The sequence below is a fragment of the Diaphorina citri genome, unplaced genomic scaffold, assembly GCF_000475195.1.
Source record: "Diaphorina citri unplaced genomic scaffold, Diaci psyllid genome assembly version 1.1 scaffold125, whole genome shotgun sequence".
In the NCBI taxonomy this organism is placed as follows: Eukaryota; Metazoa; Arthropoda; class Insecta; order Hemiptera; family Psyllidae; genus Diaphorina; species Diaphorina citri.
The window spans coordinates 178,440-194,837 of record NW_007377562.1 but is presented as its reverse complement, the minus strand read 5'-3'; the positions used below and the strand labels follow the sequence as shown (position 1 = coordinate 194,837).

The window sequence follows — 16,398 nt, the reverse complement described above, 5'->3', positions numbered from 1 at the left end:
GTCTCTAATGGTTTATGTAAAAAGAAACTCGTTCCCATTACAATTACATTACAAAAATAGAGAGTAAAAGTAATATGTTCACGGGAAGATAAATCAGCTGCACACACAATACTGGCAATACTTATACGTTAAGCACGTTTTATTATAGCTCAACCAAATTGGTTAAATACGTAGCAATTTGGTTGAAATATGTTCTCGGATTTTTAGGAAAATGTTTGGAGCACCATCTTTAACCACTTGGTTCTGGATTAACCACTGATCCCGGTCCTCCTTCTGATCCCGAAACTGAAACATAAATCAGAAAGAAATGAGTCTCTTGGAACTAATAAACCGACAGTGAAACATGAAGAAATGATTGCGTTAGAAGAATTAAACAAAAACTGAAATACACGACCCGAAAAATAACCCATAGGATAAGGAAAGTAAGAAGGAGCAAATACACCCAGAAATAAAGGAGCCAGCAGCGATAGTACATTTGTCGAACACTCAACCAATGGTTCACTGAAGTTAAACAATGTTGCGCATGGTTGGTATACGGCTGAGTGACCATTTGGGCCTTTCCAGACTCCTCTCAGGCTGGATGAGATTAATGTGAGTAGGCGACTTTTCGTCCACCGAAGGGTAAAAAAACCTTTGCTATATCCCGTGAAGCCTACACTGATAATGCGCTGCCACACTAGTTACTACGCTACATAGCTTGAACTTCATATTAAAATACAAAGAATAACAACAATCTGCTGGAATACAAAGAATGCATTTCCCAACATACATTTCTCAAAGAATGCAGCATTTCAAAAAATAACAAAAAGAACATTATTCAGGAATGTTAAAATGGACCTAACGACGCCACGCGATGGTTAACATGAGATATTGTGCTTAGTTAATGATGGAAGAAAGCCATTCGGCCACAGCTGAAGCTTACCTGTACATTAGACTTGCTACTCCGCAGTCGTACACTCAGCTGATCCTCACTATAGGCAGATGAATCCGACATGGGTCTACTTTCTGGATCCCGGTCCTCCTTCTGATCCCGAAACTGAAACATAAATCAGAAAGAAATGAGTCTCTTGGAACTAATAAACCCACAGTGAAACATGAAGAAATGATTGCGTTAGAAGAATTAAACAAAAACTGAAATACACAACCGGAAAAATAACCAATAGGATAAGGAAAGTAAGAAGGAGCAAATACACCCAGAAATAAAGGAGCCAGCAGCGATAGTACATTTGTCGAACGCTCCATTATTTTCATATCAAAAAATTCAGTGAGGAGTTTACTCGAGAATGTGAACAGGGTCATTAAATGTGTACATTTGAGACGAATAGGAAGTAGGTCTGGAGAGATTGGAGATATTGGAGATGGCTTTATTAACATCACTGTATAATTACTAATGTGATTAAGTGATGGGGGTTTTACCCTTCATTCACTGACAAGCTATCCGCCTCCACACATTAAACTGACCCAGCCTGAGTGAGACCGGGGAAAATCCAGCAACATGCGACTGCTTGGATTGTCACCCATCTGGTGCTCCGAGCAAAGCAAAGTTGCTTAGTTTCAGTGATCAATTGGGAAGTGAAACAAGTGCAAAAGTGAAACTAGCAAGTCTGAAATTCAAGCACTTAGCAAACTGATCTCAAGGTGTGTCTAAAAATAGTCGACGGCCCGTTGATAAATCATCCATCGGTCAACGTCGAACGTCGATCCACAATAAATTCACATCGGTCGACCATGGACACACTTTTAGAGGTAAGCTTACAAGTGACACTGTAGAAGTAATTACGTTTCCAAAATTTATCAATTCCAACATTCATACAAGCGATGAGAAGAGGAAATAGGGATCTATCTATTTAGTCCGTACTTTACGCTTCATATTCATCAAGCGAGGAAATTCATCAAAATTTCTTCATGAAAAAACATTCATCGATAAGGTAAAGTGAGGTAGGTGGCATGGCAAATAGATTCTCCAAATATTGGTTCTAGTTAATTAAACAAACGACATTTATTTTGTCCTACAATAACAGCATTAGCTGTCCGCCATAATTAAATTCTTATTTTTTGCATGTTCAAGTCGAAAGAAAAATGTTCGAAATGATAAAGCAAGGTTATTCGAGTCATTAGAGGAGCTATTAAACATTTATTATTTTTAATAATAATAAAAAACAGAGAAGAATGCTTTCTATTACCCCATGAATAAGGAACTTGTACCAGGTAAATGAGAACGAATTGAAATTGGTCATATTTCCAAAATCATGATTTGAGGTTTTGGGCAGAAATATTAAGTGACATTTATCCGTTTTGAGGTGCCATGACTAAAAGTTAATGTTTGTTTACTTAATAATTGATTTATTAATTAAGAAGAAAGTCGTGTGATATTCGCGGGGATTAAAGAAAACAGTTTCACGAGATGTGATGGCAGAAAATGAATGAAATCCCTGATGACTCTGATGAGTGAACAGGAAAAGACACATAAAAAAATCCGACTTTTATTTTGCTTGTCAATTTTTTGATTGGATAAAATGTTGACGCCACGCTTTCAGCCATACACAATGGAGATAATGTGGCAGCCTGGCTCCTAACGTCACATAAAGTAGCTGGACATCTGGACAAGCTATTTACCATCCCGTCACTTCCAATATACACTTGAGTGCAAAAAAAAGCTCATCCCTAAAGGAAATTTAGGTGAAAATCGGGATAGTTTGCATAGCCTAATTGCCATCCCCAGATTCGTAGAAGCTTTAACCCTTCTTTTAGAGCTGTTTGCCCCTACACCTAAGCCTTTGAGTGGGCTTTGTGTATGGAGTTTGTTTACATAATAATTGATGCAATGTAAGTAAACCGTTAGAATGACATTGCGATCATATTTCAGAAATGAAATGACATCCCTATACTGTGAGTGACATCCCTATTCATTCCTTTATTTTGGCAGCCTTTTCTAAACGTTTTTTGTTGGTACCAGCTAAAAACTCATATTGTCGTGTACAAATAAGAACGGTTTGTCGTGTCTCTGATATTGTTGATATAGAAAAAGTTCGTCACTCTGTCCCGGATTCTTATGCCTATAACAATTGGTTTTATTTTTTACTTGGCTATAACAAATGGTTTTATATTTTCTTGGCTACAACAATATAAATGACACTTCCAGAGACGTAGATTATAGACATGTCAATTTCATGAGCCATTGGGGTTAAGTGGCAGAGACTGACTCTCAGGAACACCCTGTATACAGTATATTATCAGTAGTTTGCATTATTCAATGAAGTGCATAACGCTGTAATGATCTAATCTAATTATTATTCTTGCATTTGTTATTGCCAACACATTTTGTGTTACAAATTAGTTGTGTATATTGTACTTGGGACAGAGGTGACTGCCCTCTTACACTATTTAGTACAAGATGTGGGGCACGTTGTCACAGATTTGACGTACAGTGATCTAAATTATTCCAAATAAGCGTTGATCAAAAACAACCTGTTACTAAGTTAAACATCACCCATTGATTCCTAATATTTACCATAGCAGCTGTGTTATTAGATAAATTCCCTTTAGGGATAAGCTAATAATTTTGGGGCAAAGTCACGACTTTGGACCGGGTTTATGTGTTTTTTTTTGTGGTCCTTTGGGTCACGAGTTTTTCTGTTAAAGGTAGGTAACTAAAAATAGAATAGTAAAGAAAAAAATCTAATAAATACTATTAAATATAATGAGTGTTTTTTAAATCCGGATTCTTTGCACCAGAGTGTAATGGGGAGGTTTGTCCCTCTGACAAAGTAAATTATCGTGTTAACAAGATATTCTAATTAATTGACATTGTGGAAACCAAGTTGAACGACTCAAATTATTGTCTTGAACTCGGGGTAAACTCAAGTTTACCTAAATCAAGTGAGAGAGTAAAGAACCCGAGTACAAGTGTTTTGACGCTTTTATCACCGTTAGAATGACATTGCGATCATATTTCAGGCTTTTGACAACTTTTTCTTTGTGATCGAGTAGATTGAAACACATCACATGTTTTCAGGCACACTCCATTTGTCAAGGGTCTAGGTTTACCTTGCCCTTGGGATCAATTTAATTTGAAGAAACCATTAACTCATGAAACTTTGTAATCCAACAATGAGTTGAATAAATAATCCCCAAAGTTTCTAATTTAGAGTAGGGAACAAATTCATTGCTGGACTGATTTACTGGCCTCGTGTTATTCCGCAATAACGGAAGATAAATACATATGTATGTAATATCGCAAGTAAGAAAACTTATGCTTATTTTAATAGAAAGTAACTAATAATATTTTTAGGGTTCAGATACAGCGGTCATACAATCGGGTGCTGAAAAACAGAGAAGCCGGAAAGAAGCTTATAACCGGCTTTCCAATAAGGAAAATTTCATCGAATTGATAGTTTTGGGGCAAAGTCACGACTTTGGACCGGGTTTATGTGTGTTTTTTTTTGTCGTCCTTTGGGTCACGAGTTTTTCTGTTAAAGGTAGGTAACTAAAAATAGAATAGTAAAGAAAAAAAAATCTAATAAATACTATTAAATATAATGAGTGTTTTTTAAATACTAGTTTACTTAAGATTTTTGGAACCTAAATATCAGGCTAAGTGGTGAAGTATGAGATGCCAGTTGAAGTACAGCGCGAAAAAAATCATTTAAATAAATAACGTTTCGAACACGTTTCTTTGTGTAAATTTTCGCTTGATAATAAAAAGAAATAATAATTTGCAAGTGGGTGAGGAATTTTTCTTTCATTTTTCAGTGTGGGAGTATATTTAGTATTTGTGTTGCCATTTTATTGCTAAGTGAGGGGAAAAGTCCAGCCAGGGTTTTGCCAATAGTTACGAGTTTTGGCAACAATTATTATTATAATTCTCTGCAATACTCAGGTTCTTTAGACGAAAACATGTTTCAGATATGAGCCCTTTTTCCATCTACAGAGGTACGCCTAATGTTTTAATGAAAAATTATTGATATTTGATTTGTTTACATTTACACAAATTGATGGCACGAGGAGTCGAGGGCAATTTCACATGTTTCGTAATTTTTCCAACTGTTAAAATTATAATAATGGCGTAGTGGTCAAGACGTAATAATATAATAATAGAGCTCTTATGGTAGAGACCTTCAACCTAAAATAAGAGTCTATCTATTTGTTCCTGATAGGTAACGCGTGAACAATTGGTTTAATTCTATTGATTGGTACACAGCTTTACCCCTGCATCGAATTGAGCTCCTCCAGAATTTAGAGCAAGTGAGGTGCTGTTTCACCTCGGAGGGAGTCATTCGTCGCGCGTCCCCTCATGGAGGAGGAAGAAACAAGATGTGGAAGATACGTTTCCATTTGTCGTGGTATAAATAAACGTCGGTGGACCGAAATAAAAAAATCACAATGTGTGAGCTGATATAAATAGTGTACAGTAAGGCATATAAATAAGTATATACAATTTACCCCTATAGGCTAGGGAAAGTTTAGTAAAGGGAAATTAGATCTATTCGACCGCCGCAACGGAAAGTGTGGTAGAAAAAGCTTCCGGCACAGACGGTCTGAAGAAGTTGGAGGCTTTTTCCGCCACACACGGCCTAATAAACAACTTACATCACCCGAGATGGCGCTCAGCCTTCTCCTCTTCAGTCGCTTCCTAGAATTTTCAGCCTTGAAATAGTTGATCCACATGAGGGCCATAATGTCCCCTTACTTGGAGTGTACACTAGATATCACATCTTGGTAAAAGTTCTCATTTGTATTAAAGTTCTCATTTGTAACCGTAACACTAGTGTTAAATAGAGGAACATTTGGTTACTGTCGAACTTTTCATGGAACTCAAACAGCGGGTAAGCATAAAATATTTATTTTTATTCAATTTATTGGGATTATTGTATAAATAAATCAATAAAAGGAAAGAAATAGTTGATCCACATGAGGGCCATAATGTCCCCTTACTTGGAGTGTACACTAGATATCACATCTTGGTAAAAGTTCTCATTTGTAATAAAGTTCTCATTTGTAACCGTAACACTAGTGTTAAATAGAGGAACATTTGGTTATGGTCGAACTTTTCATGGAACTCAAACAGTGGGTAAGCATAAAATATTTATTTTTATTCAATTTATTGGGATTATTGTATAAATAAATCGATAAAAGGAAATTGGATTTTATAATGTGAATTATTGGGATCACTTATTGTTGCAAGTCATACATCTACTACTTCTTATTGTATTTTATCGTATATACCTACTATGTATTTGTATATTTAACGGAATTATTGTAGGAATAAATCAATAAAAGGAAATTCCACTCTTGATTATTATCTCAATTACATATGTATATAAAAAAGTTAAAAAAAAAAACGCTCAATTCTGGTTTAAATTGCAATCTGACAGAAATATCCAGTCCAGTGCAAATTTAGGTAATTTAATTTAGTTTAGTAAAACTTTCACGAACTTTCTTTCTTTTTTTTTATCTTAAAATTCGCTATTTAAAAAAAAAAAAAAAAAAAAAAAAAAAAAAAAAAAAAACGCTCAATTCTGGTTTAAATTGCAATCTGACAGAAATATCCAGTCCAGTGCAAATTTAGGTAGTTTAATTTAGATTAGTAAAACTTTCACGAACTTTCTTTCTTTTTTTTATCTTAAAATTCGCTATGACTACGATCCGATAACGAAAATTTCGCGCTAAATGCACGCAGTTTGCGAATTGAGAGCGGACTACTGAATGGTGTGTTGGGCTGTTGGGTCACACCGCAATCTTTGCTGATATGTATTGTGTAGGGGGGAGACAACAGATGATACTCTTGTCTGACTCAAGCGGCCAGAGGTATCCATTCCTAGGCTCCACGTTGCTTAACTGAAGTGATCACAAATAGTTAATTGCACAAAATATTATTTTTCTTCTTTTTTTCACGTGAGTTGAGTCCAGTGGTGTGTAAAGATGAGTGAGTTATAAAAAAAGAACTACTTTTTTCAGAGGACAACTCAGTCCATAAGTCAGATGCTGAAGTAACATATTAGGTATGTCACTCACTCTTAAACTCTGACTCGTTGACTCAGTAGGTAGTCCACTGAAAAGAGTTCTTTTTTATAACTGACTAACTCTTTACATATCTCTGGTTGAGTCCCACAATTTAACAACAGGGAGGAGAACAGCTAACCCTAACCAGCCTAGCTAGCTGGCAGTTCTTCAAAGGGTTCTCTCTGCTTTTAAAGAATAAGCCCAAGTCCTCACGATGGTTGACTGTGGTTCAGGACGAGCCAATTACACATGGCTAGCGATCATCACCGGCTGATAAAGAATATATTTTTTCCCCTTTATTCTGCCATCACCATTCGGCTTCCCACAATTCAATTGAACATCTTTTCTTGTTAATGTATGTACACTTTTTTCTCAATTTTATTGAAGAATTCGGAAAATTATTTTAAAAATATACTCTCAAAAATTTAAGTTGTTACCTACATATTTTTCCATAGGTATACTGACATGTTTACAAAATAAAAGTTACAGACTTAGCTAATTTGTCTTTTAAAATAGACCATGAATTCGTCATATGTGAGTGAGTTGAGTGTGTTTCTTCGAATTCTTTCATAATCATAACATATACTTAATTAATTAAAATATTGTTTATGTTTAAAATTACGATTCTTACTCATTGCGAAAAGCGTTGGTGTGATGAATTCTGATGAAAATAAAATGTTAATGTTGATTGTTTATTTTTCTATATTTTTAAATGTGTGAGGTGGATGATCTCTTATGGGTGGCTATTCCATAGGCTAATTTGTTCAGAAGAACAAAAATAAATAATAACAATAAATGTATTTATTTATTTTTTTATTACACATTTAGCAATTAATTATCAGCCATTAGTGGAAACAATATAATGCTACTTGTGTTATAATTTGTAGTTAGTTCATTCAAACAAAAGTAACATTTAAACAAAATCAATAAATTTTAATTTTATTGTCTAGTTAGGGTTAGCTGTTCTCCTCCCTGTTTATAGTCCCACAGCCAGACGCTAGTCTTCTCTCTGTTTAATGTCCCCTAGCCAGACAGCTCTGTTTAATGTCCCCTAGCCAGACAGCAGCACATTGCACTGAAAAGAGTAGTTCTTTTTTACTTCCCTTAATATAACTCACCCACTCACTCTTTACACAACTCTAGTCGACTACCCCTTGGTACCCTAATACCGTGACATCCTGTATAAAATGGCGATGTCTCATTGGTTAATAATCCTAGAGATGTAACAACTCACGAGATGTTCGAAATAAAAAATGCGCGTAAAAAGATTTATTTATCTCTTGACTCTAAATAATTTGAAATTTTTTAACAAAGTGTTGCCCTAACATAAGAGCAAATAGCTATTTTTAATATGATTATTATTTTTTTTATTTTATTTATATTTATTAGGCATTATTATTTTATTTTATCTCGAAGTATCAACCATAAAACTTCAGTATGAAAGAGACTAAAATATTAATGCCTACTGCAGAAATGGACTTGGTGATAGCAGTTTTGATGAAAGACAATGGAAAAATTTCAAGAGGGAAACAGAAGAACACACAGCAGAAAATGTGTTACGACAGCGTTGTACACAATTTGCCAAATGCGTGGCAATATTCTAAAAGCATACCTACCAATGTTTTGAACTGTCATAGTACCTACTGTCATGGTACCTGTAACGTTTATCCCTCAGACGTCATACAATCCATCACAGCATTGAATCCGTGTAAATACACAACTTATTGTTTTACCTCAGTGTCAAAAAAGAACAATGTCAAAATTTTGAGAAGACTACGTAAACAGACACGAAGTTTCAAACTGGACCATTGTTGAAAGAACAATAAGATTGACAGTAGGCCAAAATAATCAAAGAATTCTTCATGTGATTCATGTTAAGATATCGACAGTATTAAATGATCGCGTCATGTCAAGAAAGTAAAAGAAAAAGTCTGACAACATTCGGGGGGTTGTCCCTCTGACAAAGTAAATTATCGTGTTAACAAGATATTCTAATTAATTGAGATTGTGGAAACCAAGTTGAACGACTCAAATTATTGTCTTGAACTCGGGGTAAACTCAAGTTTACCTCAATCAAGTGAGAGAATAAAGAACCCGAGTACAAGTGTTTTGAAGCTTTTATCACCGTTAGAATGACATTGCGATCATATTTCAGGCTTTTGACAACTTTTTCTTTGTGATCGAGTGGATTGAAACACATCACATGTTTTCAGGCACACTCCATTTGTCAAGGGTCTAGGTTTATCCTGCCCCTGGGATCAATTTAATTTGAAGAAACCATTTACTCATGAAACTTTGTAATCCAACAATGAGTTGAATAAATAATCCCCAAAGTTTCTAATTTAGAGAAGGGAACAGATCCATTGCTGGACTGATTTACTGGCCTCGTGTTATTCTGCAATAACGAAGATAAGTACATATGTAATATCGCAAGTAAGAAAACATATGCTTATTTTAATAGAAAGTAACTAATAATATTTTTAGAATTCAGATACAGCGGTCATACAATCGGGTGCTGAAAAACAGAAAAGCCGGAAAGAAGCTTATAACCGGCTTTCCTGCAATAAGGAAAACTTCACCAAATTCATGCCTATAACAATTGGTTTTATTTTTTACTTGGCTATAACAAATGGTTTTATATTTTCTTGGCTACAACAATATAAATGACACTTCCCGAGACGTAGATTATAGACATGTCAATTTCATGAGCCATTGAAAAGAACATTCGACTTAACGAGTTCTGAATTCGTAGGACGGCTGAGTCACTACTTCAAACATAAAGTATTTAGAAATGCACCATGTGTTTAAATAGTAAATAACTGCAGTGGCGCGGTAACCAAGCTTCCTTCCTCTCTGCGGAGATTTTCTCACCCCTACTTCCCACTTACCGAAAATAGTAAGCGCTTATTCAGCCTGGATTGTAAAGACTGCTTTTCACGGTACAACTTTTTGTTGAACAGCTCATAAATTGTTGAATTTTTTGTTCAATGTTGAACGAAAAATGACGTGAAAAGAAGGTGCTCACGTCACTTTTCATATTTAAAAAGTAAAAAAGAACAAATGTTAGTTGTTCATCAAAAAAAAAAAAAATAATAATAATAATAAATAAAACAAATATGAGTTGTGCAACAAAAATTTGAACAAACATGAGTTAAGTTGGTCAGCAAAAAAAATGAACGAGTATGAGTAGGTGAACAAAAAATTGACCAAATAAGAGTTAATTAACAAACGGTTAAGGTGTGAGAACGCGCTTTAAGACCACCAGAAGATTGTTATACTATGTAATGCCATATCGGTTCATAGCTTCTTCCCCTTTTGAACTACTCACGGCACGTCACTATATAAATGCACACAGCATCACGTGATAGGGAAAATGCGTTCTAATCTGCAGTAATAACAATGCTGAACAAACAAGACAGACCACAAGTTCGGGACCTCTGATACACTAGATACCTTATATGACCCACATAATGTTTGTGATTGTAAGATTTTCCCATCTGTGGCACAAGCATTTGCCTTTAAGGATGGGTGTACCATTTATTGTGTGAATTTTATGTTCATATCTGTTGAAAATATAATAGATGAAAACTTCTGAATAACTGAAGAGGACCAAGTCTGAATGTCGCCTGATTAACATTTTTTAAAATCCTGGTTAGCTTTTTTCCCTTTGGGTTAAATAATAGCCTGATTAACATTAGTTCGCAGAGCTGATACGCGTAACACAATATTCCTGATTCCTTAGCATCATCATAATCACATCAATATCTTCTTCAGAAGGTTGAATATGAAGCGTAAAGTACGGACTAAATAGATAGATCCCTATTTCCTCTTCTCATCGCTTGTATGAATGTTGGAATTGATAAATTTGGGAAACGTACTTCTACAGTGTCACTTGTAAGCTTACCTCTAAAGGTGTGTCCATGGTCGACTGATGTGAATTTTTTGTGGATCGACGTTGACCGATGGATGATCTATCAACGGGCCGTTGACTATTTCTGGACACACCTTTAGATCAGTTTGCTGAGTGCTTGAATTTCAGACTTGCTAGTTTCACTTTAGCACTTACTTATCCGTGTCCAAATGAATTCAGCATGTGCATTTAGCATTCAGCATTTACCTCCAGAATTCTGCAACTTCTACGGCTACAGGGCTGCACGAATAGAGATCACTTTGAGTGCAGGTTGTTCCGATGTTGTTACATACGAGTAGGTGGGCCTCGTCTTGTATTTCCCCACAGTCACTCTTTTCGTCATCTGAGTATCCCCACCCCACTTTTGCACTTATTTCACTTCCCAATTGATCACTGAAACTAAGCAACTTTCCTTTGCTCGGAGCACCAGATGGGTGACAATCCAAGCAGTCGCATGTTGCTGGATTTTTCCCGGTCTCACTCAGGCTGGGTCAGTTTAATGTGTGGAGTCTGTGGAGGCGGATACCTTGTCACCGAATGAAGGGTAAAACCCCCATCACTAATCACATTAGTAATTATACAGTGATGTTATACCCTTTAATAAAGCCATCTCCAATATCTCCAGACCTATTTCCTATTCGTCTCAAATGTACACATTTAATGACCCTGTTCACATTCTCGAGTAAACTCCTCACTGAATTTTTTGATATGAAAATAATTTGTCCGCTTGGGTAAGATTAGAAAAGAAATGTGCATATTAGGTACCTACTGCATATTTCCCTCGTGTTTTAGATGTATGAAAATGAAAATAAATTGCATGCAATGCCTTGTATGAAGTTTTGGGGTGCAGATTATATGACGTAATAATTCAGTACTGTGATATATTGTGAGTTTAGTAGGAGGCCCGCTGTATACTTACTAGTGGGACCATTAACTTGCTGTGATACAGGGTCAATCCGAGATGAAATGATTTTAATTGTAGAATAAAATAGAACAGAATATACCTTGTTTATCCTATCCGAATAGGACTGAAAAGTCCTAGGTCGATCTTGTACACAATTTACAAGATCAACAAAAGTACACACCTATTTAGGTACAAAATTTGCTGAGAGTGTTAGCTACAAAAGTTGCTGAAAACGAAATGTATAAAAGGACCGATCATCAGACAAAAGTATTTCAATCCTGTCATATTAAGAACTACTTGCGCTTTTTTCAATTTTAATGAACTACTCAGTCAATGAGTCAGATCCCAACTCCCTATACCTGTAGGCCTAAATAGGGAGTTTAAGACTGGACTCAGCAGTACACTGAAAAGAGTAGTTCTTTTTTACTTGCCTTAATGTAACTCACTTTTGTTTGATATCTTTTCACAACGGGCAAAGCGATTAGAAAGACTCATTTAACGACGTTTAAGCATTGATGGATATTTTTAAAGACCGCTGATGGACATTTCATATTTATTACGAAATTACTTGGTTCCAGTTATTATTTCCGCAAAGATAACACAGCTTGGAGAGTAAAATGTGATTTCATATGAAGTGGGGAAGCATTAAGTTGCACACCGCTTGTTTATGCAAGGTGAATCAATTGCAAAACTTTTCTGGATATGTGGACACATTTTGGTGATGTGGAAAAAGGCACATTTGGCTGAAGGCCGACACAACCAATACGAAAAAACTTGCCTTAATAAGCACACTACAAGGAGCAATCCTAGTTCAGAAAGCCCCTAGAGTTCCTTAGAATTTAAAGGGAGTGCTTCAAAAGAAATGAATGGCATTAAAATGAACAGTATACAACTGGAATTAGAGTTGCCTACTTGCCTTAGGATAAGCAAATAATTTTCCTTATTTTTTTATTATTATTTTTTTTCGGGGTAGGTAGGTTAATTTTTCAAAGACAAAGACAATGTCCCCATGTTTCATCGCGAAATGACGGTTCAACCCTGTATTCACAATCGAAAAAACATCTCGAAACGGTTTTCTAAACGCTACAAATACTCAAACGTATACTTGTGTAGGTAGATGATAAGTAGCGCATCATAACAATTAGTTATCTCATTAAGATGGAAATATTGGGGTCACCCGGTAAATCACAGTGCAAAATATGAAACACCATGCACATGAGAAGAAAATTTACAAATCACATCGAATATCCAAGCGGGGGAGAGAGGGAGAGGGAGAAAAATGGATATCACAAATCGCGTTAAATATGTATTTTAGAGCGGGGGAGAGAGCGTAAATAAGGGAGAGGAGGGAGGGAGAGAAAGAGGAGGGAGAGAAAAAGGAGGGAGGGAGAAAAAAAGAGAGGAAGAAGGGAGGGGAGGGAGAAGAGAGAAATAGAGAATACTATAAATAGCATCAAATATTCCAAGCGAGGGGAAGGGAAGGGGGAGAGAAAAAAGAGACGGAAGACAGCAATAATAATAAGAAACGGTACGATATGAATGCTAAGTGTGTGTGGCAATCAACTTGAAACAATTAAACAATTACAAAGAATTTATAAGAATGTGTACTCGATTAAACTAACTGTGGGAGTTTATAAGAGTTCAACTCTTAAGGTGTGTCCACATATGGTCGACCGGCTGTCGATCGACGGTCATCGACTATGTGTGGACACAACCTTTAGATCAAATTTAACTTAGATTAGGTTTAACTCTTAGATTAAACAAATCTGATTGATTGAATTTTATAGAAATCAACTGATCAGATAATCCAAGAGTTGCACTTGAGCCGAGTTTGGCTCCGGCCGTTTAAATTTTCTAGCTACATGTGTGTTAAATAAAACCATGTAAAAATACACATGAACTTACTTAGTTTCTGAGCTGGGTGATAACAGCTCATCACACACTTTCCTATGATCATTCTCCCATTGCATCTTCACTTCTTCTTGAACTCTCTTCTTCAGCTCTAGCACTCGCTTCCTTTCCTCTTCAATGACTAAACTTCCTGAAACAAGGGAAGGTAAAACACTACCTTTAGCATAACTGTCTATTAACAGGGCAGGGCAATCATACAGTACAACTTTACAGAAGAAAGCCTTCACCATGTTTCATCGCGAAATGACGGTTCAACCCTGTATTCACAATCGAAAAAACATCTCGAAACGGTTTTCTAAACGCTACAAATACTCGTTAAGCGTATACTTGTGTAGGTAGATGATATATGTAAGTAGCGCATCATAACAATTAGTTATCTCATCAAGATGGAAATATTGGGGTCACCCGGTAGATCACAGTGCAAAATATAAAACACCATGCACATGAAAAGAAAATTTACAAATCACATCGAATATCCAAGCGGGGGAGAGAGGGAGAAAAATGGATATCACAAATCGCGTTAAATATGTATTTTAGAGCAGGGGAGAGAGCGTAAATAAGGGAGAGGAGGGAGGGAGAGAAAAAGGAGGGAGAAAAAAAGAGAGGGAGAAGGGAGGGGAGGGAGAAGAGAGAAATAGAGAATACCACAAATAGCATCAAATATTCCAAGCGAGGGGAAGGGAGGGAGGGAGAAAAAAAGAGACGGAAGACAGCAATAATAATAAGAAACGGTACGATATGAATGCTAAGTGTGTGTGGCAATCAACTTGAAACAATTAAACAATAGAAACAATTAAACAAAGAATTTATAAGAATGTGTACTGGATTAAACTAACTGTGGGAGTTTATAAGAGTTCAACTCTTAAGGTGTGTCCACATATGGTCGACCGGCTGTCGATCGACGGTCATCGACTATGTGTGGACACAACCTTTAGATCAAATTTAACTTAGATTAGGTTTAACTCTTAGATTAAACAAATCTGATTGATTGAATTTTATAGAAATCAACTGATCAGATAATCCAAGAGTTGCACTTGAGCCGAGTTTGGCTCCGGCCGTTTACATTTTCTAGCTACATGTGAGTTAAATAAAACCATGTAAAAATACACATGAACTTACTTAGTTTCTGAGCTGGGTGATAACAGCTCATCACACACTTTCCTATGATCGTTCTCCCATTGCATCTTCACTTCTTCTTGAACTCTCTTCTTCAGCTCTAGCACTCGCTTCCTTTCCTCTTCGATGACTAAACTTCCTGAAACAAGGGAAGGTAAAACACTACCTTTAGCATAACTGTCTATTAACAGGGCAGGGCATTCATACAGTACAACTTTACAGAAGAAAACTTTCATAGAAGACAGCCTAGTTATCTTGGTGTCTATTAACAGGGCAGGGCATTCATACAGTACAACTTTACAGAAGAAAACCTTCATAGAAGACAGCCTAGTTATCTTGGTGTCTATTAACAGGGCAGGGCATTAATACAGTACAACTTTACAGAAGAAAACCTTCATAGAAGACAGCCTAGTTATCTTGGTGACTTGCAAGCGCTAGGTTGCGGGTTCGATTCCCGCCCGGGGCGGATTTTATCCTGAACGGATAATGTTCGTTCTCGGAACGGATGGTTTTCTCCTACCATGTCCTCCTTCTCTCTTTGCTTTTGGAGCGATACGATCTTAGCTGCGTTTTACAATAAATAATTTCTACCTAAAATAAAGACATTAGTTCAAGTAAAAAACAAATAAACATGTACCTACCTAATTCTAATTAATATGATTCTTCTGATAGGCTTCGTGAGAACAAATAAGTACGGAAAAGCAGGGACACCATATATCAAGTTTAATTTTTTCAAACCATGGGTGGCCAATGCCAGTTTGAATTTCACTTTTGGATTAAGCAAATCTGATTGGTTCATTTCAAACTTTTTGGCCAATTTGGTTGCCTAAATGTTAAACTAAGTAAGCTGATTCTGATTGGCTGTTTTAGCCAATTAACTTGCTCAAAAAGTTAAACCAAGTGGCTTACCCGTATGGTTCCTAGCAGGTTCATCCAGACCAAGAAACTTGTACTTATTAGACCCATTGGTAGCCGTGCTTGTACTCTTATCCTGAGTGTACTGGTTCGATCCAGGACCACTGCCAGATTTGTTTAGACTACAGATGAGTTCGATATCGTTGAGAAGTGCCAGTTTCTTCTCCAGAATATCCAAACTGTTCTCGGTCTGCTTGATACAGGATGATGGGTTGTATCTGTGGGAGAAATAATGGATTAAAAAATTTGAACGAAAGGTTAGAATGTCAATCTCAAAAGTAGGTTGTGAATAAAGGTAGAGTTTTTTTCCCATGGAATATTTCAGAGCCAGTCTCATTAGCCTGTACAGAAGCGCGCCCGCCTTGTAAGCGCTAGGTCGCAGCTTCCCCGGGGCGGATTTTATCCTGAACGGATAATGTTCGTTCTCGGAACGGATGGTTTTCTCCTACCATGTCCTCCTTCTCTCTTTGCTTTCGGAGCGATACGATCTTAGTTTTACAATAAATAATTTATTCAAGAAACTGAGTTGAAACTCTACTTTTTACCGTCAACCACTACATCAACGCGTTGGACTTTGCATCTAAAGTTTGGTGGTTCGAGTCCCAGTCAAGTATGACACAACTGAAAGTTTCGATGGGAT

At 36.4% G+C, this 16,398-nt stretch overlaps 1 protein-coding gene across 1 annotated transcript in view; it reads right to left on the bottom strand.

Annotated features, from left to right (window-relative positions):
* Positions 1 to 162: 162 nt before the first annotated feature.
* LOC103524911 (myosin-11-like) overlaps positions 163 to 16,398 on the bottom strand; it is an 82,558-nt gene continuing 66,322 nt past the window's right edge. The window contains 5 exon segments of the mRNA XM_026820183.1: positions 163 to 285; positions 923 to 1,036; positions 5,590 to 5,632; positions 13,722 to 13,895; positions 14,847 to 14,982. Of these exon segments, the coding sequence (XP_026675984.1) occupies positions 163 to 285; positions 923 to 1,036; positions 5,590 to 5,632; positions 13,722 to 13,895; positions 14,847 to 14,982 (590 nt within the window).